The sequence below is a fragment of the Fringilla coelebs genome, assembly GCF_963513975.1.
Source record: "Fringilla coelebs genome assembly, chromosome: 3".
NCBI classification, from domain to species: Eukaryota; Metazoa; Chordata; class Aves; order Passeriformes; family Fringillidae; genus Fringilla; species Fringilla coelebs.
The window spans coordinates 29,200,991-29,228,664 of NC_140030.1; the positions used below are offsets into that span (position 1 = coordinate 29,200,991).

A 27,674-nucleotide genomic window follows, 5' to 3' on the forward strand; every position below is an offset into this window, starting at 1 on the left:
GACTCAAATAAATATGCATATATGTGACTGTATCTGTATAAACATCACATATTGACTTATGCATATGCATGCAAATATACAATATGATGTCTCTTACAGTGTACATATATGCATGGGTCTGTGGTATATGTACATTTAACTGTATATAAACATATGTATACACATACATGTGAGCATTATAGCCACAAAGAAAAAGCTGACAAGAAATCAATTTGACTGGGTCTATCAGGCAAAGTGATGAAAATGAGGGAGAACATAAAAATCTTTTTAATGAAGGAAACACAGCTAAAAACCAATCAAATAAACATTGAAATGTGTTTCAGGATCTTATACTACTCTCTATATATCGATGATCATTGCATGAAATTGTTTCTGTGCGTGCTTTTAAAATAGCATGGAATATAGATTAAATAAGGTTTCTTCTTTCCAGTTGCTCTCACTTATATAAATATTTTCTGTCTCTTTTGTATCTTACAGGCACCACTAGCAGACGCTGCTCTCTCAGTGTTCATGGAGTGGCCTTTTGGGAACATCCAAGCTTTGCTAGATGCATATCAAACGAGTACAGACACTTGCAGCATTCAGTAGGTGCAAAGTCAGCTTTAGTACTTGCTCTGTTTATTCATTACTAATCATTGGCATAAAAAAGAAACTTACTTATTTACTCTCAGGTTTCTGTTAGGCAATACCAAGAAGAAAACAGATCTGAGAAAGAGTAATTTATGTTAATGGCTATTATTTTGATCTTGTATAATGCTGGTGTTTGTGAAATAAGCCTTGTCTTACTGTAGAAGTGGAAAAATGAATCAGATTCCCTTCTTTCATGTCCGCTGCGAGAAATTTTTATAGGGGTCAGAGGCAAGACATATTTTAGTTTATTAGAAAATGAGATGTGAATAAATGAGATTTAGTGGAAGAGCAATTTGCTGAGAATTCTATAATACTGTATATTCTTTAATTGCAGAGTAGGAAGCCAGGAATCGTTCATTTTGCTCTCAAATTTAGAACTTCATGTTTGAATGTAACAATAGGAAATGATTATAGGGTAAATCTATTGCAGTGTCTTGGAAAAAGTGAAGTAACTCTGGATAAAGAAATACTATGTGAGTTTTTTCAAAAAGCCTAACAAAAAGTTTCTTTGTAAAGCATAGGCATTATACAATTATGCACTGCCTAAACATGTTTATATGGATAGATGTAATACATAATGTATATTGCTTTATAAATGTGTTACCGTTATATATGTTAGGTATATTAGTTACCCTCTATGCTCCTAGCTGAAGCATTCAGTCAGGTTAATACTGTAGTGGGAAATGAGCCTTTGAAGATTCTCATGGACAATGGATTTTCCCTGCATGATATATTCTACTGACATTCTTATTACTCTGCATCCTTTTCCAAAGGCCACTGCTCCGTTTATCATTCAGCAGAGGCCCACTAATACAGCTCTGTGCTTCATAACTTCCCAACTTCTCAACCAAGTGCAACACTTCTGTAACCTGTTTAAAATTCTTTGGTGGCTTGGAAAGCAGTAGCCTGGCTGCCGTTCCTCAAATCTGGATTGCTACTTAGAGATTTTGATTAATTCCTTTGAGCTGCACTTCTGTTTTGTTAGACCCAATTTATTTGAGGCCCCAGATTCAGTGTCAGGGTAGGCCAAAGCAAGAATTATTTTTAAGATAGGACAGAATAGGTTGCCAAAGGAATTTTCCCCACTACACAGAAGCTTCTATTTTACACAGCTGCCTGCATGTTTATCTCTTTAGTGTTCATGCTCATAAAACACGTTAAGTTGGCTGTAGCATTTTTGCATTTAATAATTTCAGTATTTTATTCTGTTGCAACAATTTCATTTGTTAGGTCTGTGCTAGTTTGCAGCTCAAAAAGTATGCTAAATGTAGTTTCATGCTATTCAGTGGTTTGACTTACCTGGCTTTGGTAGGCACTGGTAATTTTTCAAGAACCTCAAGTCTGACTTGTTGAAAAAAAGGTATTTCTAACCTAGAGCATATTTATCTTTTTTTCTATATTCCCTTTTTTGAAATATTAATTCTAAGTAAATTACACTGTGAAATATTTTCTGCCAAAGAACATTTAAAAATTGGTAATGCTTCTTTAAAATTACAGAAGCATCTAAACGTATCTTTTTGCTGCACAAAATTTAAGTCTAGCTCATGTGCATACAAATTAAAGTGGACTTCTTTTACACTTGGGAACTGTTCACAAGGAAAATTGGTCTGTCTTACATCTTTCTTCTTCTCAAAGTGAACAACGCAGCATATTTAAAGAATAAGAGAAAATAGAGGTAAAGACCTATAAGGTCATTGCCCTGCAAATGTAGGCTTGTCCCCCCACGATACATATGTCAGTTCCATAAATCCCTGAAAATAGGGCTTTATAAGGAAGCTGCTGACAGACGGTGTTGCTATAATAAATATGTGTGCTTATGAAAGCATGTATGAGTTGTCTCAGTATGCTTAACTTACCAATAAAGTTACTTTACCAATGCAGACCAGGAATAGAGCAGGGTATCACTCAGTTCTCTGAATATTTCCATAAAATCTGAGCTGAATCTCTTTCATTTATTATCTGAAATATATAAAAGAAAATCAGATGCACAGTCCTCAAAAAAATTATGTTCCTGAAGCTGATATAAAGCAGTTGATATCCGTAAATTCAATATTTAATACATTAAAGCATAGAATACAGACAAGTCCCTGTCTTTATGCCCTCCAATCAAGCTGCATATGATCTAGAACCAGAAATCACATAGTAGAATTCACATGATGCTGTAGCTAAGAAAATGTTATCTAAAGAAAATTGTTCAGTATGATGGGAGCCAGAGAAGATTTCCTTGGCCATAGACCCTGCTAACCTGGCTACAGAGGTGCTGAACTGGAAGCTTATAGTTATACTAGTAAATAAGCTTAAAAGGCATCCTTGTAGTCATCTGCACAGTTTAACTGTGTATGTGTTAGCATGCTCCCTGACCATTTCAGACCATACCAGTCAGCACTCTCCCAAACAATGCCTACCATCCTTTAGAGGATAGCATAGCAGAGAGGCTGTTTTCAGCAGCCAATAAAAACATGATTTTCAGGGACAGAGGAGGGATAGAGAGTTTAATGTGAGAAAACCACAATTCTTTGCTAAATATAGTGTGGAATTTTACCACATAACCACAGGTGATTGACCCCTGAAGACTGTTTCCTTACTGTATGTAACTACTGTAGATTCACTGCCTCACGCACAAAGCTTCTTGTATTTTTACAGTTTTCTCTATTACTCAGCCAGAATTGACATGGGACAAATTCAACCCTTAATAAGCAGTATCAGAGAAGCTGAAGTCCAGTTAGTGCTGTGTGTTCTTCAGCTTGACTCAAGACTTGTACTGAGACCAACATGGTAGCTCTGTAAATCATGCTAGAGTGGCTCCATATTTTAATCTTAAAATCCATTTGAAAGTCTGTTTGTAAAGATGGAGAGCCATTAAAGCTTAAAATACACCCATAATGCTAAAGATAATATACTTTGCTCGTAATCCCCAGCACCATGAATAACATGGCCTTTTCCAGTCACTTACAGAATGTGCCAGGCAGAATTACTGCCTCTACTGCATGCCATGGCGCTTCAGATGTAGGTTATGGCACCTCAGAGGAAAATGGGGTTGAGTTACATTGTCTGGACTCTTGGACCACTTTTTGATACATATATCAATATTATGCTTAATATTCTATTGCAACAGTTTCAGAATAATTCCCAGTCTTAAATTAATATATCTCCTCAATATGTTTTTGAGATGAGTCTGTACAATATATGCATTTTTTGTTGATGGAGAACTGAGACCACTTAAGCAGGAAATTTATCTCAAGTCTTCCGAATAAGTGCCTAGCCACTGTTCTTTCCTAATGTTCCTACATGTCCATGGGACAACTCAGAAAATTCCTGGCATAGTAAAAATATTACAAACTCCAAGCCTCTAAAGAGATTATGCACTTGAACATGATGAAATAGTACAGGGGTATGGTTTGACTTGTGGAGATCAACACTCAGTTTATGACTTTCAAGGACACCGTGTCCTACATGATAGGGGTTTGAGAAAAAGCAGTATAAGAGAATTATGAATGTCAGCTGTGTTACAAATGTACAGCCTGTACTTCTGTTAGTTTATTTTACCTTGTGCACTGTGGTACAGGTTCCTTTCAAAGCTAGGGATGATAATTAGATCTCTTTGAATAACAGAACCAATTAGTCATGAACAATTTATCCTACATTTGGTACAAATCAATCATCAAATGAATTCAATAAATACTGTTTGACCAGCTTTTACAGCTGGTTAACTAATAAGAGAATTTATTCACTGAACATATTAAGGGACAAAAATGCCCAAATCCATGAAATAAACCTTTAGGAAATTATTTTTTTAACTGTAGTAATAATATTTAAAGAACCTAGTTAGGATTATTCTCCCTAAAGCACTATAAGTGGAAAATTCAGAGTGATAAATAGGTAGACTTTGCCTCCTGGACCTAGAGGATCAAGCAATAACTTGATGAGCAGGAAAAGAAACACCACAGATTATATACTAAATTTTATTCTGGTTTTCTTGCATTGTCCTAATGTGTTTGCAGTGTCTGCAGCTTTGCATTAAGGAAACATTCTTAGTCAAGCACATTGTCTTGAGTCTGTTACCAGTCATTGTAGCTGAGAAGAATGTTTTGCCCAATTATGTGCAATTTTTTCAATATATTCTTGAGAAAGAGGGGTTTATAAAAAGAAATTCTTCCAAGTGTCTTTTTTATTGTGGATGGAAATAAAGTCATAAGGTTTAATAAACTCTAGTTGCAGAGGATATCCTTTCTTCAGTTCCTTCTGGAAAGTTCTTAATCAAATACTGATCACCAGAGTTCTGTTAATAGTGGGGGATTTCCTTCCTTTCTTTAATTCCATATTAAATTCTCAGAATTTTGAGGATTTTTCCTTTTTGTAGGATAGACATAATTTGGGTTTTCAGACCGTTTTACCAAATCAATTAGTTCTATAGCAGAAGTTATGGACCTTGCTGAAGCTTGTTTTCTCTTTCTACCCTTGGTATATAGTTTTATTTTCTGAAAACTGAACTATTTCAGTCTAACTAACATATTTTAATCTCTTTAAAGTGTATCTGTTGCTAGCTTAATGGAATCTTATATATAGAAAGGCAAATTAGATGATGATCTAATGACACAAACCTCATCTGTATAATATTACAAAGTATGTTCCTCATTGCTCATTTTCTTCTTTTGATCTGGAAGCAGAAAATTGTATGCCTAATTATTTCACATGGAATTGTGTACTTTACCCAATACTTGGCTAGTCTGGACTAATATCTTCTGAGGTAATGGTTTGAGGTTTTTTTTACTTTATTTGGATAAATAGGGTCAAATCCTTCCTGAGACTTAGAAATTTGTTTGTACTCTGTTCATGAGTGACTGCGGGACCAATAATAGAATCAGTGATTAGGGTCCTACAGGCCTACTTCAGATGTTATCCAAGAAAAAAAAAAGACTAAAATGCCTCAAATGAAAGTACATTTTCCTTTCACATGCTCTTGAAGCCTATCATATTTGGTATGGTACAAGCAATAAGACTAAGAAGCAAGACCTCAGAATTGGGAATACCCAACATTATCATGCTTCCAAATGCATAAATAAAGAATTCTTCACGTATTCTTAATACAGTGTGAGGATAATAGCCACCTAAATTAGAAAAAAACACAGCAAAATAAACAAAACTAAACTAAACAAACTGAAACAAGAAACCACTCACCTCACCCCCAACTGTCCAAAATCTAAAAAAGCTGGAAAGAAAAGACTTGAATGGGGACTAATAAAAAAAATTAAAATGAGATTCAAATAGTAGGGTGTGGGAGAGGAATGAGATTTCCCATTTTATGAGCATTCTAGGAGTTGAATATTGAAGCTTTTCTGACTGTTTTTAATGAAAACCATTAATACATAAATTCTTACCATGGAACTTGGAAATTGATTTTGTGAAAATAGAGGAAATACTTGAATACACAGGTTATTTCTTTTTTCTACTCTGTTATGCACTCAAACTAAGCAATAGGATTTATTGAATTACCAAAAAAAAAAAAAAAAAAGATAATCTCGTAAGGGATCAGCTTAAAAAAATATTAGTAATGTATTATTGTCTTACCATACTGAAATAGCCCATTTGCCTAAAGTGTGTTTTTCTCTACATGTCTTTTGCATGCTCTAGTTTGGAAGAGTTTGAACTACTCTCATAAAATAATGAAGACTAAAGCCTGTTTTCAAGAAACTTTTTTCCTGAAAAACATCTCCAATAGTATCAGAAAATCTCTGCTAATATGAACCCTTTATAAACCTGTATAGCTCAGTTTTCTAGCCTAGATGATGAAATTCTCTACTTAGTTGCTGTGATAAAAATAAGGCAGTATTTTAACAGAATCATAGAATGGCTTGTGTTGAAAAGGATCTTAAAAAACATGTAGTTCCATTCCCCCTGTCATAGGCAAGGTACATTTCAGAAGATCAGGTCCCTCAAAGCCCATCCTACCTGGCCTTGTACACCTCTAGAGACAGGGAATCCACAACTTCTCCAGACAACTTGTTCCAGTGCCTCACCACATTCACAGTGAAGAATTTCTCCCTAATATCTGATCAAAATCTGCCCTCTTTCAATTTGAAGGTGTTCCCCCTTATCCTATCACTACATGTTCTTGTAAAAAGGTACTGGAAGGCTACTATAAGATCTTCCTAGAGCCTTCTCCCCAGCTGAATAATCCCAACTCTCTCAGCCGTTCCTCATAGGGCTCCATCTCTCTGATCATCTCCATAGCCCTTCTCTGGACTCACTCCAATAGGTCTGTGCCCTTCCTATGTTGGGGGGTCCCAGAAAACAGTGCCACTTTTAGTGATATAACACCTAATATAACATGCATTCATGCAAAATGGGCTGCTTTTTATCAGAAAGTTGAAAAAGTAAAATATATCTTAACTCTTGGGAGTTAGGAAGTAAAAATCTGCATATGAATTACCACATTGATGTCAAAATATTAGCACTTACGAAGGAGCATGGGAACTTATGCAGGTGAATCTTTACATACCACACTAATAATACAGCCATAAAAATGCATTTCTGCTGCTTCTGCTCATACTATAATTTTGTTTCAACTTTTTCCACAGCAGCGTTATTCACAATTTTGCAAGTGCTTGGCTAAAATATAATTTGATAAAAAGAGCTTTGAGGTGAATAATGATTTGCTCAGCTGCAGCTCATTAGAGATGATTTTGTTTTTCCAAATTATATTACAAGGGCAGCGTATCAGCCTGTCCATGTACTTCTCACTGAAATGACTGCCATTCTCTGAGGAGTGAAAGGCTTCCTACTAAAAAATTTACTGCTCCTTTTTTTTGCTAGTTTAGTGCTTCATTTCTTTTTATATAGCCACGGAGCAAAACAGCCAGGCTTAGTTTTATAGATTTGAATGCAGAGGCTTCAAAAAACAACATTTTTCTTCTTCAGCCTATACTTATATTGGTATATGCTAGCTATTCCTCTTCACCTTCACAGATTTTGATAGGCAGGGGTGTCAGTGTATGATCTGCTTTCCTTTCCTTGATTCCCTTGTAAGGCCAGAATCTGCAGCTCTGTTTTGTCGTTTCCGTTATCTTGTCTGTAGGATGACAAACTTTTCTCTCATCAGAGAGCAACTTATCAAGAAATTGTGCAGGCAACAGTTTTCTCCTGCCTCATTAACATTTTCCCATTCTACACAGGAGAAGATTAAAACTTTAGGGAAAAAAAGCTAGTCACTGTTGACTTATGGTGAGGGCATTCTACAACTACCTAAAAGGAGGTCTTTTCTTCCAGGCAACAAGTGACAGGATAAGAGGAAATGACCTCAAATTGCACCAGAGTAGCTCTAGACTAGATACTAGGAAAAGTTCTTCCTAGAAAAGATTGCCAAGCCCCAAACCCTGGAGGTATTTAAAATATATGTAGGTGTGGCACTTGGGGACATGGTTTAGTGGTGGATTTGGCAGTGCTGAGATAACAGTTGGACTCAATGATATTAAAGGTTCTTTCCAACCTAAATAATTCTAAATAATAAATAACTCTATGATTCTATGATCTTGTGAACAGATACAAGCGTCTCAGTCTTAGAGACACTATACAGTAGGAGAAAACATTTTGTGCTTTTCTGCACAAGCACATCATAACTTAATTCAAACTGGGGAGTGTCTTTTCTTCCTTTCTGCTTTTGGATATCTGGTTTTTAATAGCCAACCAATCCTACTTGTTAAATTGAAAGTCCCCACTATCATTTCAGGGTCCATAAAAATTTTTTCCATATCTGGAACATATACATTTACCAAAGATTGATAAGTGTGTTAAATGAAATGTGCTCCTGTGTTTGCTGCTGCTGCTGTGTCTTCTGCAGTAGTGAGCAACTGAGTGTTCTCTGATCACACCAATACTCCCAACCAACCCAGCAACCAACCCAGCAACCAACCAACCAACCAACCAACCAACCAACCAACCCTGCAGCCACAGATGAACTTCACTAAGGTATGGCCAGAGGTAAAACAGTAGAAAGACATTTTAGAGCTTGGTAAAGAAAGATTTCATCTAATTTTCTCTTAAAGTCTACCAGAACTGCTGGAACCTCCACTTGAATGTGGCACTGGCTGCAAAATGACTGCAAGAGTTGGCTTGGCAGCAAGAGACAAAGAAATGGTCACAGCATCTTACGTTTACAATTATTCCCTTGCTTTTGTCCACTACTTCATTTGCTGCATTCCCCCACCATGGTTTATTAAGTATGGGGGTCAAAGGATTTTTCTCTTGTCCATTACTTTATGCAGCACACCCATGCAGAGATTAGGACTCCCAAATGATGATAATTTCCTTGAAAAAAAACTTCTTGGTTATTCTTATAAATAAAAGTGAGTGTCATGGAAATGACTGTATGGAAAGCAAAATGGTATAAGTATAGAAATTGGTTATAATCAAATAAGCATTTCAGTTTAAGCATTTATCAGAGCTTTATGGTTTAGGGACTGACAAGGATGACCGTGTAGCATAAAAAATAAAAGACAGCTCATTTGTACTACATCGCTTTGTGACCTGTAGCCTCAGCCATTCAGTCACTATGGAGAACCAGGAGACTTTACCCCAAGCAATGTTATGTCTGTCATAAAATGAAAACAACCCTCTCAGAGTCCTCATTCTCTTTTTCCTCTCAACTCTTGCTCTTGTCAGGTTGCATTATACATAGATAACACAAATCTTGAAGACATGCCCTCTGGTTAAAAACAGAAACAACAGTAACAACAACAAGATCTCTCACACAACATGCCAACGTGAGCAGGATTTAATCACAGATAATTGGAATATTTAAGACCAGTGCTTAATAAAATAATAATACAAGTCTTGGTCAACAAACATAAAAATGAATATAAGAAAAAAGTGATCTGTTCAATGATTAGGATTCAGTCCTAATCCTGAGACTCATTTGTTATTCTGCTGAGAGCAGTCTTATTTGTTCAAAATATCCATTAAAATGTTTTGTTGGATCCATGCACAAATCAAAATACTGAAAATGCGTAATTACTTTCTCTCTGTTACCTTTTTAGTGGCTCTAGCTCAAGGATTAGAATTGACAATATTGATGATGATGAATATGAGGATGATGCTGTTGATGAAAAAAAAAGAATTATGTAATGGGCTAAAGTGGTAAAAAAATCTCTTGAACAGCATAGTAGTAGTCTTCTTGTAAAAGAGGGCAGAGGAAAATAAGGTAGAGAAAGAGTAAACAATTCCTCTGAGCTGTTAACATTCTTCTAAAAACATTTTTGACCTCCACACATACTAGATTTTTTTTCAAAGATTCTTCTATAAACCTGATCACATATGGAAGAGCACATGCAATTTCATCTGTGCAGATATTCAGTTTACCTGAGATTAATGTCTAAACCAGCAAAGGATTCTGTGTAAATACCCCACCTTCTTTTCTCTAAAACCAAATCCCTATTTTAAGGAACATTTTGCTTAAAAATATTTGGAAGTATATGACAGTGGCATTACTGTTTAGATATAATGAAGTGATCCTAATTTTTTTGCCATCTATATACATTTTAAATAAGTTCCCTTAAGCATTAGGTTGTAGTGGTTTCAGCTGAGTGTAGAGGCACAGACTGATGCACAGTTTCTGCAAAATCTTGGTTCAGAAAATTGCACACCATGATTGTATAAATGCAGGAAGGCTGAAGTTCAGTTTCAGGGCACTCCTAAAACTTTGACTTTTCTGGTTGGGATAAATTATAGGAGGCTTTAGTTTCAAAACATTTGCAGGGATGTGTTACAGAATTACAGAACTGAAAGGAAATTTATGAGATCATCGAGCCCAAACTTGTGTCCTATCAGAATCAGCTATACTTGTGTCATTCCAGCTTTTTATTTTTCTTGGCTGTTATCAAGGCCTCGAGTATGGAAGTCTGCATAGTGTGTTCAGGTAAACTGTGCATCATTTCCTTCCCAGTTGTAAAGTTTCCCTTAATTTATATCCTTAATCTTCCTTGACACAATGTATACAAATTACTTTTTCCCTTTACTGCTGCACACAAAGGGAATATATGATTGCCTTCTTCTTTGCACAAAATGTTTATTTAATAGTATGTTATCGTGATTAAATTGAGACTACTAACTAATTTCAATGATGAAAAAGTGGAAAATTACTTTGTATTGCTTGAGGCACTTCCTTCATAAAATACTGAATGTATAGAAAACATCTCTTGCATGACATTAGGTTATAAATATTTGAATGCATACCTGAAGATGCATAGCCCTATCTTTAGACTTTACTCTGTTTCTTTTAAAAGATGGATGAAATTATATTCTCAAACACTGAAACAGCCTGAAAATAGACAAACAGATAGTAAATAATTTATTATATTGAGAGAAAATAAAGTTCTGTGCCAAAACAGTTAAAGGACTGTCTATTGGTTATCAGAAAAATCCAGCCTGTAATGAAGATTTTGTCAAATATGAACAACTTTCTTACAATGACATCACATTACAGGTGTGGTGTGAATATTCTTACTATTTCAATATCTAGAGGGCACTATATTTTACAAAATATTAGTCTTGGGTTCTGAAGTTGAAAAGCAAAGTGATTTGTAGATTATGAGTAATTTCAGGATATATTTTTATTTCAAATGATCTTCCCTCACTTGCTTGTAGGGCTTACTAATTTGGGTTCTTATAGTTCCCCCTACCATAAAATGTGTTAATGACATCATTAGTAATACCTGGCCATGAATCCAATATCATCCTAAAAAATAATGAAAAATGGTTGATGGTGTAGTTACTCTTCAAATTAATAATTCTTTTCAGTCTTTTATAGGTTTTTTGAGGGTTCATTGTTTTCTGTCCTTTTAAACTACATCTAGCTGTTAAGTCTGCATTAATTACTATGCAGTAATAAATTGTACTCCAATGCCAACAGCCTAGGAGATCTGACTTGGTAAAGAGGCATTTTTATTATATCATACTTTCTGATAAATCGGGGCACAAAGGCAGCTGGACCCTGAGTCAAAGTCCAGTTAAACATTTCAGTAGTTTTTCAAGTATGCAGCCACACAGTGCAGGCTGATAGTGGCTGGGCTGACAACTGAAGTGTCAGCTTAACAGCTGCTTCATTTCACTATCTCTCGGCTCATAAACTTTATTTTTAATGAGCCTGCCTGTAGGACCACTAAAAAATGACCTTCACACAGGGCCTAGAGTTGTGACCAAAATAGATTTCTTGGGCAGTGCGTAATATCACAGTGACCGTAGCACAGAAAATAAGCAGTATGGTGAGAAAGATGTTATAATAACTACTGATGAGAATATTCTATATTTTCATGCAAAAAGATTATTTTGATAACTGTGCAGTAATCCACTGCCTTCAATTTATACTAATCTGAACATCTTCAGTGACTTTAATGATTTACATTGTGCCAGTTTACATCAACTGATTGAATGGCCTGTGATTTTAAAGTTGTGTTTAGGAGTTGTAAGCTGTCTTACAACAAGAAAATACATTACATAATAAACAGATAAAAAAGAGGCTGTTAAATTTTCCCTGCATATTGCTTGCTGGTCTTAGGAAAAAATTCTCTTAATTAACTCCAATTTTCACTACTGTTCTTAGCTAAACATATTGCAACCTTCTGTTTTGCCGTGCTGTTTGTAAGAATATGCTGCTAGTCTAACTCGAGACAGTGTGGATCTGGAGAAGTAGCTAGGGATCGGGGAAAGGAACTTCCATATTGGAGCTTGAGAGGATGGAAAGAAAGGTGCTCTTGGAGCTGGGTTTGAGTGGTGTGTATGGGGGAGAAAGGATCCTTGGGCTGGGAAATCAAGCTTTCTGGGTATGTCATTTAACAAAAAAAGATTACAAACTGAGCTGTAGTTTTTAAGAGACAGTAAATTCTGATATACTTTGAACCTTCATCACAACCCTGGCTACTTTTGAAGCAAGTGTAATAACTTAGTCCCGTGACATTGCGGGTGCTTGCTAGACCTTTTTTATCATTGTGTCCAAAGGGTAACCAAAATGTCTTCCTGAAAGCACTAAAGGCCATACTACAGCTCCCACTTCTGCTGTTAGAGATCTGCAAAAAAAAACCCCAGAGCCTTAATTGTTTGAAAGTATTAAAACCTATCAAATGTAGGATCATTTCAATTTATTATTTGCATTCTAAAAGCAGCTGAGGCCAAGACTTCCACGGGCTTTGTATGTCCCAAAACCGTCAACAACTTAGCCCCTGCCATCTTTAAAATGTGAATTTAAAGTCCTGCAGGAGCATAGAAAAACAAATGGGAGGTGAACTTACATATGAAGCAGAAGAAAATAATGCACTGCAAAACAACTTGTTGAATAGTTCAACAGCCTTCCTACCAGTGTTTGTACAGGTGTAACAGCGCAGCAGAGTTTTTATGAGGACTGATCAATTTCTGTTATTTTTGATATTGAAAGAACATTTTTTTCTCTCTAAAACCCTGCCTTCAAGTTGTGTGATGCCTTTCCCACAGTACATTCTGAGGCACGTTAGATTTGGGAGTTCAGCTAAATGGACAGGCTTTTCTGTCTTTTGGGCTTGACTAAAGGTACGTTCAGTATTGTTAATACTCAAAATCTGGAAATACGTTCTGGTGTAAGGAACAGGTGGATGAGTTACAGCAAAAGTTCTACTCTTTAGTGTTACTGTGCTGGCTGATGCTCTTTTCACTTGCTACTGAGACACAAGGTGAGAGCAGATGAGACAAATAGCAACATTTCACAAGAAAATTTTCTCAGCAAAACTGCACAAATCAAGTTCATGTTTGCTTTTACTTGTTCCCAAGAAAGTAGTTCATAATGTTATGTCTACAATATCAAATTAATTCCATTCCTAAATTCTTACACCTTTTTCTTCAGTGTTGTTTTCCTACACAATTATGTCCAAAATCTCCTTCTAAAAGGAATAGAAACAGCATGAAATTATTTCTTCAAGCAAGCTTCTTGCCTGATTACATATTGCAGTATTCTGAAGACTAAGGGAGGTATTTCTGCTGAAATATTTGTTAAAAAAATACAACCAACCAAAAAAACCAATTAATGCTCTTAGTTCTCACTGATTTTTTTCTAAATTTAATAATACTGTCTTGTTTGTATGTCTGTACTCATGACATAGAATAGATTCACCCCCTGTCCATGATGCAGCAGGCAGGTATTCTCCCAAGTCTTAAGTTTGGGTTTTGTCAAGGCACTGGTGGTCCATAAAAATCCCCAGCTGCTCTTAAAGATGATTTAAGAGCTTCCTTCATGGAGCAATCCTGAGGCAGCCACTTTGCCCAGCCCCAGCTGTGTTACATATATCTAGTTTATCTGATGACTGGTTAAGAATGTAACCAAAATATGAACCAACAACATGAAAAAAAAACCACCCTGCTTAGAATTAGTATGTCAGAGCATGATTGCTGTTTTAAAGTTGCTTTCATGGGAGTTTTTTGAACCCTTTTGAACAGTTTTATTACATAGTGTATCCCTATGCATTGTTTTATTTAATGAAGGTCTGCATATTGACACGAAGTGTCTGGGGGGGATCTGGAAGTGGCAAAAAGTATCTTTACACTCTTCCTTCTACATCACCACCCTATTGTCACGGTGTCATCCAGGTTGGAAGAGACTCTCAATGTCATCTAGTTCAACTGTATGTTACATTAGTAATTTTTCCTTCTATATGTCAGTAATAAGGCAAGTTAAAAAGCAATTGAAGATATATTTTTAAAGACAAAATTTTGGTTGCCAGTTTCATAGTATTTTCAGCCCTCCTGCTTAGAGTGAGGTCTGTCTGCCTAATTCTCTTTATATAAAAATGTTTAAATTCACGATATTTTATGATTCTATGATATTCCAATTTTCAACTCAGAAGAACTTGTGCTTTTGTACTTAAATTATAATGTATATTTAAAAATAGGTTGTTTAACCCATGTCCTCTTTCTTTTAGCCTTGTCTGGCCTTGTCCTGTCTTTGTGATACTCTATGCATCTTCCTGGGATGCTGAGTCAGCTTTGATAATTAACCAGCTCCACAAGTTCAGGTTCTTATCAGGAGGGCACTTCTAGCATATTTGTTTTGGATCACTAGCCCTGAACACATCTGCTGGGAGAGCTACTGCTAAAGTGTGCTCTTTTGGCAGATACACAGGAGCTATTCATAATTTAATTTGCATTTCTTGGAAAAAGCAAACAGGATTGTTCCAAGTTAACACCTTTGTGCTAGTGCTACAGAAGAGAGCACCATAACCAGCTTCCCACTAAACCCCCTGTCTTGCACTGACTAGCCAGGCTGGGCTAGCAGAAGTGAAAAGTCTACTCTCTTATAGTAAATCAGTTTATAACAAGTACTGCCTTAGCATTTATTCCTTTCAGAGGTCTCAGTTGTTAAATGAGGGGCAGCTGTGGTTGTACAGATGTACCTCTGAGGAAGGGCAGTTCCTTTCTGCATCATGACAAAAAATTAAAGCTATAGTCCAGCCCATGGGGTTCCAAGAAGAAAATGTGTGAAACACAACAAATTCAGAAGCTTTTGGTATAAAATCAATGATGCTCTGCTAAAAATAATATTTCTATCACCGTAGGCTACTGTTTTGTCTTATCTTTAACGGGTCAATTTTTTTTTTTTATTAGTTTTAACATGCAATATTTTGGCTGTGTTTAGAATTTATCATACATTTTTGTCAGTAAAGTAGGTTCTGATAATATTTTTTTTTCTTTTGGTACAGATTAAAGAGCATCTTGCCAAGGGTCAGAGGATGTTGGCTGGTGATGGCATGTCCCAAGTAACCAAGACACTATTGGATTTAACGCAGAGGAAAAATTTTTATGCTGGGGACCTTCTAATTTCTGTGGAAATTCTCAGAAATGTTACAGACACATTTAAAAGGGCAAGTTATATCCCTGCATCTGATGGGGTGCAGGTAAGAGAAACATTGTTAAGGTAATGTTTCAGCTAATGGAGTTTATGTCTGTGTATTGCAGTATACTGCATGGCAACTGGTTTGCCCACGGAGGAAGTGAAAGTCTTCCACATGATAGACATAAGCATTCTTCACATAAAACTAAGATCCAAGTGTAAAATAGGAAGAAGACTCAGCTACATTTAATAAGACAAATATTGAAACCAATGCGGCAGGTGAAAAATGTAAAATGCTTTCTTCGTAGCAGTTCAGTATTTTTGTCTTTCAAGGTTTGGTCTGATTGATAGGAGGTGTTGGTGTTTTTTGATACTAAGAATTTTCTAGTTCTCTTTGTTCCAGTTCATTTCAGTTCAAAACCATCCACAATGTTATGTAATTCTGGCATTGGTTCTTCATTTCAGATAAATAAAGCTCATTAAAAGTGCACAGGAGTGATGGATAGTGCATTTTATATAAATTTTCTATTTTAAATATTAGATTAACTCATCTTGTGCAAGAGGACAAATAAATGCTGTCCGACCTAAAACAAATATTTCTACATAATGGGCTGGACAACTCTTACTCAAGACTTCAGGATAAAGATATTGGTATCTTATATGTGAAAATTTTAGACACTTTTCAATGATTGTAGATTACTGACAAGGAATACTAAGAAGGCAGATGTGTATAATATTTATGAAAAAGAGAGTTTAATGATCACTCATAAATTACTAATGAAGTTATTAATGCAGGTCATGTATAAGTGTTTGTGTAAAGGTAAGCATAAATTATAAATACACTTCAGAATATAAGCATGCAGATGGAGGGAGATATGTTGGAAAAGACATTTTTTTGCTGTTAAGTTTTCAAGACTTGCTATTGTATTTTCACTTTTCTAGCTTTTCTGTGCACAAAGAACAATTAACTTCCACAGTAAAACTGACATATCTTTTGTTGGCCTGTAGCCAGCTGAAAGTATTTTTTTTAAACAGTACTTTTCAAAAAGTATGTTTGCTGAACAATTCTTTTTTTTATAGAATGAGAGTCGGTATCTATTCAGTAATAGTTTTACTATTAAGCAGGAAATTTTCACTGAGTCTTTTCATGCAGTCAGGAGTCTGATGGCTCAGTGTGACTTCTTTGTGGTTTACAGGCACTACAAAGTCTTTATTAGAACCAGTCTTGAGAAATTGAGTGAAATCTTGAGTGATTTTGTCCGTGGGCCTAGCAGATCAGCTCATATGATCAGAGAGAATTTGATTCTTTTCCCACTGATGATAATGCCTAAAGTTTTGCTTCATTCTGCAATGTAGAGCTGTTTACAAAATTCTAATACTATTCTGGCAGAACTTGACAATGTTATTAAATATTGTTTTGAGAATTTTAATAAATAATTTAGAAATGAAGAAATTAAAAATATAAAAATTGGTAAGCCATATTCTAAAGGGATTCTCAAATCAAAGAAAATAACTGTGTTTCAGTATTTGCATGCCTCAATACAAAGAGTTCTTTAATAAACAAAAGAGTGTCTAAAGAGACACTCAAACTCAAGTCAGAAAAAATAAAAGTGCCAAAAAAGAAAAGAAAAAGAAAAAAAGAGCAAACTTCAAGCTAAGGTAAAATTAAAAAAAAAACAACAATGGACAGTATTCAGCAAAGTAAGTGAAATCAGACTAAGCATGTGTTTGGCCCAGGGGATATATTAAGCAAGGTTCCTTTTACTGACTTCTGATGATATAAAGTGAAATCCTGGCTCATTAACAAAAGTTTAAAATTTACTACCAATATCTAAGAAACATGGATTTTTCCAATTGTAAACATATGTCATATTCTACCATACTCTGGAGTATTGTATTTATTTTTTATTTTCATTAGGACATGCTTTCATACTTCCTAGCTCATCATCAAAGTGAGTGACAAAAAGGTAAAAATTAAAATTGCATAAAAATTCTTCTCTGCGTAGAAGCTCTGTGTGGTGTTCTAAATCCATTCTATATTTTTAACTAGAGAAAGAGTAGAATTTCTTATTTGATGTATTTTGGTTTTAAAGAAATTATCAGAAATGCATGAGTGAGGTTTAAAATCCCTAAAAGCCATAATTTATCATTTTGTGTGATGTTGGAAAAGTCGGTTATGATGAATTATGGACAACAGGTTTTTTTTAAGATCCATACAAAAACAACACTTGAATTATGAGTGAGAAAGAAAAAGTATATATGTCTGAATATATTTGTTTCTTATACACTCCATCCACCTAGATAGTCCCTTCAAATGCCTACAATATCTGGTTTATATTCAGTATTAATATTCATGACTAGTGCAAGAATTGTGATTCGGAGACTCCATAACAAAATCAATGAACAGAAAAGTACAATAAAATTTGAAATTTTCCAGCCAGTTCTCAAAAATGAAGGTGCTGCTGCCTGATGTGCTGCATTGAAAATGCCTCTTGTTTAGGCAGACAATTCCAAGAGCAATATAAAGTTTTTAAGGTAGGCATATTTAGTGCCAAGTTATTTATTACATGACTCCTTTTATTTTGCATCTTTTAACTGTTTTTTTGCAACATGATCTATGTATACTTGCACATACAATGTCAGGATTAAAAATAACCATTTATGACGCAGTTGAATGAGAAGGTGTCTTGCATCAGTGACTGAGAATATCAGTACAGTAGCAGAAATTATTGCAAGACAAGTCATTCAATTCTTCTGTAAGCAAGGTTATTCATTTAATATGGGAATTCTCTAAAATACCCTCTTCAGGTACATTGAGGCTATGAAATGGCCACTGCACTTAGGTGAGAATGATCCTTCCAGGAAGAAAAGACAAATTTTAAATGAGCAAAATGAAAGCAATGTTTTGAAATATTATCCAGAACTGGTCTAAAAGTGCTTGAACTTCCTTCTAAGGACAGGATGGCAGGAAAGTAACTACATTTCTAGACAGAATGGCAAAGCAAGTTCTACAATCCCCTGATGCAGCAACCAACAGGAAAAAAGGTTTCTCCCCAAAGAAGTTAGAGCAGTCTAATCCCTTTTATATTAGCCATAGGGACTATTGCTGTGAGTCAGGGTTTAACAGGATTGTCCAATCCTTTTTCCTTCCATCTTCCCCCTCCCACACACACATTCACTATGCTGAAGTCCAAAAGTGGAGGTGACTTAAGGCTATCCATTAATTCCTCCTAGGGAGGAATTCTTCTCTAACTGTATAAAAGGATTTCTGACAGCTTTATGCCTGCAGAGAGGGTCAAAGAATTTGGATTGGAACAGAGAATTGCAGCCATTGTATTACAGAAGAAAAAATTGAAAGGAAGGAAATTAAATTAGGAAAATGTAGTTGTCCATTCCCAGCTGTAACTGGCATAATCATCAAAAAAGCCTGGGCAAAAATAAAGGACTTCAAAATTTGGTTCTGGCTGTCCCAACATTTTCTACAGTGACCAGTTCAGTAATATGCAAGCCCGGCTATGAGAGAAAGAAGCTTGATTCTACAGGGAGGTCCAGTGTTTACTGCAGTAATTCCCTCAGATCACATCCATAATGCTTCTAAAATTTAGCCTTCACACCTGTCAATCATTTTACTAAAGGACAACGCTATTTCTTTCATGATTAATACAATAAACAAGAGAGTAGTCAAAGTAGGACAAAGACTTTTAACCCTTCTCCCCCTGTCACATTTTTTAAATGCATCTCGTATCTATTCATTATTGAAGCAGCAAATCCAATTGCTCATCTCCGTTTAATTCACAAAGCCCTGGCATTGCTTTGAAAAATCACTTGGACTGAAAAACCTGCACACATCTCACCCTCCAGTGCTACCATAAATATAGCACCAACCAAGGTTAGAAATGGAGAAAAAAAGATCCCAAGAAGAAATATATTCATATTACTAAGTTCATACACCTAATTTATACTTCTTTGGCAAGTGCAGAAATATATGTTAGGAAATTTATTGCTCATAAATTGTCCTTTGTTTGTGATTGAGTCTAGCATTATTTATAAACTTTTCTACATAAATTTCTGTCAATTATTGGTAATTTTAATGCTTTCTGTAACTAAAATAAATATGAAATTTAACTAATACATAATATTATTAGAAAAGCCATGCAATATATCATTTCCAAGAAACATTTTAAACTCCTGAGTGCTCTTCATGCAATCTAGGCGACTCTCAGATATATCTCATTAGACAGACATGGATACTTTTGCAATTAAGGCTTAGGCTGCAGGGGAATCAGTGTCTGCAGTGTAACGCAAAAGTACCTTCAAAACAACTCTCTAGTATGATAAATTATCCCACACTGAGTACCATGCAGCTGCTGCTAGACTGCTACTGATGCCCTAATAAGTTAAAGTTAAAATTTCCATCCACCGCATTTCTACAATATTGCACTGGAAGAGTTGAGAACTACCACGTTTGGAAAAGTGTTTTCATTCAGGCAAAATCTTTCATAAGGCCGACTGTGCCTTAGTAGAAGTCTTCACCAAATTACGGTGCCTTACAGAAAGTGTGATTATAGTGGCATGCTTTGACCAATAGTTTATTTTACTTGGGGGACCAGTGAATATGTACATTTTTCATAGCTGAAATTGCATTTACAGAATTGTGATTTTCCAACTTGGTTAAACGAGCAAATCCTTTGAAAAAAATACCAAATGCAACTCCTTGCATTGTGGGTTTTTTTTGTTATGAAAGGGATTAAATGTATTCCAGGTATGTAAGCAGTATGTAACTACATCTATTCTTATTTTTAACTTGACTGGAAATTCTTTAGTATTGCTGCAAATTGGACCACATAATGAAAACATTTTTCTTTTATGTCCTATCATTTCTTGTCCAAATGCTTTCTTACAATTTTCACAGGAGCTTGATGAGCCATTTTGTTTCTTTTCATGAAGTTAGTTGTGTTACTGAAGCTTGTGGATATTTTGCTAGCGACTTTAGCGAGAGAAGAGTTGTAATCTCATTGATGAACAGGATTATTTTGTCCAAGTTCAGCAAAATTTCAGTAACCTCTAGAGTAAATTTGGTCAAGTTAAAGAAATTTTTATCTATGTGAATTTTATAGTTAGCATAGTTGACTTCATAATGGTTAGGCAAAGAGAGATCCTCTTGCTTGTCACGTGCTTAGTGTTCGGACCAGGTTAGATTGGAAAAATGTTATTATAAAAAGTAGCTTTCACAAGTTTTCTTCAATTTTGAATCCAAAAATATTTTACTTATATAGTTGTGAGACACCTAAAATGTCAGTGATATCTCTAGTTTGAAATAAATGTCTTTTCAAGCATACCCACCACAGACTAATATTGGAAGTTTTTCCTTTCTAGTTTCAGTCATTGTGCAGTTGAATTTTTTGTATTTCCGTTAATAGAGAGTTAAAGTTGCTTCTTACTTAAACCTTATTTAGGTCCTGTTTATTTCCCAAAATGACTAAAAAGTAAGTGCAGGTGAGGTAGTGACCAGTAATCTGAGTTCCAGCAAGGTCACATTGTTGGTATTCGAGTTAAAGTTTTTTGAAATTATGGGGAACTTAATTGCACTCTTCAGCTAAGGTTACTGGAAACTACATGTATCTTTTATGAAGGAACAGAAAAATTATAATTGGCAGGCTGTAGACAAAATTGACATTCTGCACAAAATGTGATACAGAGATGAGAACAGACTGCACAAATTCTTAGCTTTTAAGGAAGAAGAAGTTGGGAATACAAATTGCTAGAGAGAGCAGACAAAAATAGAAAGGAGATTTCACCATAAACATTTGGAGAAAAGGGATTTTTTAAATGTATGATTTGTATCTAACTGTCCTGCATTTTTCCCCCTTATACTTAAATGAATAGGAGAATCAGAAAAAGAAGTTAACAGCTAAGGTCAAAGAGACAGAAACTGCTTATTCCTTTTAAGTTGAAATTCCTAAAAGGATAGAGACAAGTGTGACATATAAAAGTAAGAAGCATCTGATTTGAAATGGTATTGACCAATGAAATGTCATTGAATGCCCTATATGTGGTTATTAAGGATCATTTTCTTATTTTGAGTAGAAACTAAAGACTTGAGACTGGTGCTTTCTTAAATGTACTTTGATTTTTTTGCAAAATCTATAGTTATCTAGTTTCTGGAATGAGAGCAATTTTTGAATAGAACACCATCACATTTAAAAGTTTATCAAGTTTCAAATGGTTCTTGTTTCATACTAAGTGGTACTATGAAACCTGATTATATATACAAGAATTAAAAATTTACCATAAAATATGTCCCTTCTTATCAGTCTAATGTATTATTTTACTACATCATCTCTTCTACTGACAGAAAATAGGCTGCAGAACTGTATCTCCAATAGAGGAAGAAAAGCTTTCTTAATGTCAGATTAAGGATGTGGTAGTTCATATCTTTGGAATCATTTTACTTAGTCTCTCATTTAATTGATTTTTCAGAACTTCTTTCAAATCATAAGTAATCTATTAGATGAAGAAAACAAAGAGAAATGGGAAGATGCGCAACAGGTAAGATTTGACAAAATTTAATATATGTTTTCAGAAATCAGGGTAAAGATGCATCCTGCTGTAGTTGAAAGGAAATGCTAAGTGATAGAATATTTGGGGGAAAAAATGATCCTTTTCAAAAAGGAGCAATTCCTGGACCCACTAGCTAATTCCTTAATTGAAATTATGTTTAGAATATAAGTTGCTTCTCTTGATAAAACCAGATTTTTATTAACATTCCATAGGATTATTCACTATGTCTTTGCTTTTGACATTGTAATGAAGTTCATACAAAAGCTGAAAAATGCTACTGAGGGCTAGCTGCAATGCTGCTTTTGTTAAACATGACACGTCAGACCCCACCCAAAGGCCTCATACAATAGCCCTAAACAACTTACAGAAATGCAAACAGTAGACCTGTCATATAAGGTTGTAAATAGAAGAATGGTTGTCATCCTCAGGACTGAAAAGTTTCTGGTCTAGAAATTTTTATAAAATAGGAAAGTCTAGCAAAAATCATGAATGTATGATAAAAGAGTTAAAATTCAAATAACCCCCCTTTTTTTTTTTTTCTTGCTTGGATACAAGAATTTCTTATATTTCCTACATGGGAACTTCTCATACTAAGAAGTTACTGGCCAATATTAAGATTTGTGTTCATGAACATTGAAATACTGAAGTACTGAAATACTGTCAGGTTTACTCAGGTACAAATAACACTGACAATGGGGATGAACATAGTTATGTAAAGAGGAAAATTTGTGGGGATACTCAAAGGCAGGGAAACATTTGTTTATGAAGAATGAATAAACAAAACAAGATACTTCAGTATGGAGCAGTCAAGTGCACTTATTTGCAATAGAAGTTTTAAAAGCAGGAGTGGTTTGGAGAATGTGGTGCAGGAATACTTAATCTACTCATTTTTGTTTCTTGTAAAATAACTAAAGGACATCAAAAAAGTGGCAGATTCAGAATGAATACAGGAGATAACTTTTCTGTAGAAGGCTACCTTGCAGAGCTTCTTGTAACTGAAGTGACACAAGTTAAATAGGCAAATATATGAAAGAAAAAACGTGGTTTTGCATAAGGCAGTCTTTTGGAAAAAAGGCTGGGCAAGACTTTCCAAGCAAGTATTACTATATTCCTGCCCCCTTATAGTCTTCCTTTGACATCAGCTTTTTGCCACTATCAAAGGCAAGAAAATAGCTTACATAGATCTTTGCTCTACTCCTATGCAGTCATTGTGACTGTGTTCTATAGATACTTGAACTTTGTTCACTTTTTGTGTCATTCCTAATAAATCACCAGGTACTTAAAGATCTTTGAAGCTATTTACCCTGAGTTCTGTAAGTTCATGTTTATTATATCATTGAGAAAGGGAACATCAGGTCTTTTCACTACTAATTCAAACCTTGCAGTAGGCACATGACACTGCAGCTGACCCAATACAATTCAGCTGGGAATCATATTTTTTCTTTTCCTGTTTTTCTGTTCCTCTCTAGAAGAGCCAGATACAAAAATAGACAAAGTGTGTCATTTTCTTTAGCAGTGATAGATGGAAGCTGCAAAATCACATACATGTGGGCAGTTTTCATAAACACCAAGATAAGGAAGACAACATTAAGCAATTATTTTAATCCCACTAATAAACAGACATGATACCACTCCTATGTTATTGACCTTGTCTTCTACCTCCATCTTGCCTGCTTACCCATGCCATGTCAACCATCTGACACTGGAGATTTGAGGATGACAGCACTTAAGAGGAAATTCTGACAATGTGGAGACAAAGAAGCAACAGTAAATCTCCAGTTCCCTCTTTTCACTGCTGCTCATAGAAGGAGCAGTGTTGAAAAACAGAGAAGGAACAAGTTGTTTCTGCTTTTCCATAGCTCCCTCTCTTTGCCTGGTAAATCATTGTCTCACAGATCTAGGTATAGCAGAAACCCAAAAGAACCAAGATGATCCGAACTCAGGAGTATTGGGGCCATAGTTTCCTCGTTGCAAAGCTAAATTCATTAAATTCACTCAATCTTAGACCACTGAGATATGACCCCTCCAATGCCCCTAGTCTTATTACTGTTCTTGTGCAGTTACATAAGCAGGCTCAAGGAAACTTTAGAAGCAAGTAGCTCTTCAAAACAGCTTGGAGGAGTGAGCAGCCACTACTGAATAAAGGTGATTCTGGTTCAACCACTCAGTTTAATTTTCTATAACAAAACATTGCAAACCTAGGTGCAGTCTGACCAACCTTTTCACCAGCTTGCATAGTTTTCTTAAACTCCACAGCTACCATTAGCATAGATCTCTTAGCCGGTTTTCTAGATTCTTTGCTGGAAAGAAAATCTTACTGTCAGCAAATTGCTGACTTTCAATCAAGTATACAGCTGCAATGCCTCAACACATCTGTTTTTCTGAAATGCCAACAGTTGATAACCATTAATTACAGGTTATATACCATTCAGATAAGCAGCACTCACTTTAATACTTGCCTCTTTTTAAGAGCTGATGTAAAGCACTGCACGCAGGAAGCCATTTCAATCCCCAATGTGTAAGTTTATACTGGGGTTTCAAAACATGGGAGCTGTTCTGCATATTCTTCATCAAGATCTGCCAGCATCCTATTGATTAACCAGTACTTCAGTACTTCAGAAAAACCCAGAGTACCTGCTCAACTGAGTGCTCAACAGTTTATTACTATACAATTTTTTATACCAGAAGGAGGGTTAAAAAAAATCTGTCTGAAATTTTTCCTTAGTACGTAATCTGGGAGTGTGTGTGCTTTGAATGAGATGGATGCAAAAACCACACTTACTACCTCAGTAATTCATCCTTAGGAAAATGGACATTATGTGATCTGAAGCAGCATTTGCAACTTGTTAGGATCATAATTGTCGCAACAAATTCTTCTTCAAAACAGCATTACTGCTCTACCTTTTATTAAAAGATCCATGCAGAAAACAAGCAAAAAAAGTGAAATTAGCTATTCTGAACCAAGCAACTAGATAGATCTAGATAGACAGAGCGAGATGAAGATGGAGTGCAGCATGCTGGAATTTATAGTCTCTGTAGGGCTTTTTTAGAGTCTGCAGTTCCAGTAGTGGAAAGAATGGGTTGAATATTGCTTATAAGGTGAAATTTGGACATTTCACTGATATGAAGAAAAAAACACCACAAACAGGTCATCTGTTATTTTTTCTATTGGAAGACACTCCGTTACTGAAAATTGTCTGGTTCATAACAGGCAATAAAAACCATTTTTTTTTTTAATGTATGTGATATGAACAGAAATTTTAGTCTTATTAATAACAGTTATGATCTCTAATGATGTTTTGTTGACAAATCATTATTGTTAAATATTAAAGAATATGTTTAATATTTTAAATTATTTTTAAAAGCTTTAAAATTATTTAATTTTTTTAAAAAAGCTTTAAAATTATTTTTAAAATTTTTTAAAAATATAATTAAAAGCTTACAGCTTTGCAAATAAATTTTATTTTTTGAAAATGTCTTTTTAAAATTTTAAAAACCAAATTGAGAGGCTACCTTAGCAATTCCAAGGCTACTGCAATTTCTTTTAGTTTACTTTGTCCCGTTCTGGGCTCCTCAGTACAAAACACAAAGTAATGGAATAACCCTGGAAAAATACCATGAAGTTGTTTAGGGGATTAGAGCATTAGATATGCAAGGATAGGCTGAAACAGCTGACACTCTTTTGCTTGGAAGCATGACAATATTAAAAGTTCCTGAAAGGGAAAAGAGTAAAGAAGACTGAGCCAAGTCTCAATGGTGTCCATTGACAGAATAAAAAATAAGGCACAAAAATTAAAATACAGAAAATGCCTTTCATGTATAAGAAAAAGTGGGAGTGGGAATGATTGAATGCTAGAACTTGTTGTGCAGACAAGCTCTGGGGTCATGTTCCTGGGAGACATTCAGAATCCAGCTGTATGTGTTCCTGGGCAACCTGCTAGAGCTGATCATGCTTTCCACAGAGGCTTGGGCTGCATGATTTTCGCTGGCCCTTTCTAACCTCCAATATTCTATGTTTCTACTGCTCCATATCAGTAATGAAAATAGTAGTACCAGTAAAAATTTAACTTACATGTTGACTAATGCAACAAAGGTTATCATACTGGCAAGGCCACAGTAAGATTTTCATTGCTGTTTTTATCAGTTCTGAAGTTCTGTAGTTCTGAAGTTACAGAAGATATCTTCAGAGGAAGGAAGAATATTTTAATTAGAGTGGTTCTTTAAAATGCTTTAAGTATTAATGAAAGAAAGTAGTGGCCACTAAGTTTTTGAGACATGCAGCAACTTAGCAAAAGCATTTTCCATAGTTCCAGTGCACAGCAGATTTCACATAACTTTATGGGAAGTAGTGCCTGTTTACATGAGAATTTAATAGCAAAAGGGTTATTTTACAGTAACAGAAAGTGTTTAGCAATGAAGCATAGGAAGAGCTGTTTGACTGTTACTTCTCAATTTGCTTTTGATGGCATTTAGATTTTATTTGAATTTGCAGCTGTAGACATTTTGATATTATAGTAAATGTCATCTCTGACCTTCCTTTGTTAGATCTATCCAGGTTCAGTGGAGTTAATGCAGGTGATTGAAGATTTTATACACATTGTTGGAATGGGAATGATGGACTTTCAGAATTCATACCTAATGACTGGAAATGTAGGTAAGAAATAGAAGTTTTTTCTATCAAATTTATGACCTATTGCAAATCAGAAGTTCCAAGTATGTACTATAGAGTTGCTGCTTCTGTCACATTCCAGATTAGGCTGCTCCTCCTCCTCCAGATTATCTATTGCTTGTTTATCCCTCTCTGGTTTAGCACATGCAGAATGGCTTACATGTTGGATTTCTTCATAACTATATCTCAAGATCTAAATGCAAAGTTTTAGAATCAAAATTAAGAAAGTACTCACCAGAATAGTATGAACTGTAGGTAGATTTTAGACTGTTTCCAGCATATGTAGTGTTTCAAAAGCTGATTTATGAAATTGCACTAATTGAGTAAAAATTCATATACTTGATAGCTTGAGAAGTGTTTATTTTGTTGACATTGTCTTTTAATATTCCATTCTCCCAAAGAATAGTCTTTGCACATGTTATGGTGTGATAATAACCAGTATAGATGAACAATATTTTAAAAAATATACATTAGTTGCCAAAATAATTAAAGTGTAGAATTTCTCATGTTAGTTTTTCTATGTGCAACAGTTTCAAAATTTTACTCAGATTTATTTTTCAAACTTTTTTTTGCCACTGGAGAGTTGCCAGGTAATAGTCATATAATAATGAACATCAAATATGAAAATGCCTGGCAACTCAATTACATTTATTAGTAGTCATAATTGAGCTGGAATAAAAGCATTTTTTTAAATATTGAACTAAAAAATGAGTTTGAAAAGCTGTTCTCTAGTCATTTTGTCTTTGTTTAGTACCTTTTTTATTCAATTAACTTGCTGTAGCTGCATTTTTAGAGTGCCAGGAAAGTATTAGGAAGCTGTATGTAAGGAATAAATCCAAAATATGTGTTTGTCTAATAACAAAACTTCTGGTGCCAATGCATTTTTTCAGATTTTAAGTTAGCATCTTACTGCACATATATGTCAGTTTTTCAGCAAGTCATTAGAATGAGTAAGAAAATATGGTCATTTTG

The 27,674-nt window shown here is 35.0% G+C and overlaps 1 protein-coding gene across 1 annotated transcript in view; it reads left to right on the top strand.

Annotated features, from left to right (window-relative positions):
* Positions 1 to 27,674, top strand: part of ADGRB3 (adhesion G protein-coupled receptor B3) — a gene marked incomplete at its 3' end in the record, with an annotated part of 439,964 nt that overhangs the window by 202,266 nt on the left and 210,024 nt on the right. The window contains exons 9-12 of the mRNA XM_084203695.1: positions 478 to 584; positions 15,342 to 15,536; positions 21,953 to 22,021; positions 26,579 to 26,687. Coding sequence (XP_084059821.1) covers positions 478 to 584; positions 15,342 to 15,536; positions 21,953 to 22,021; positions 26,579 to 26,687 — 480 coding nt within the window. The remainder of the gene's footprint in view (positions 1 to 477; positions 585 to 15,341; positions 15,537 to 21,952; positions 22,022 to 26,578; positions 26,688 to 27,674) is intronic.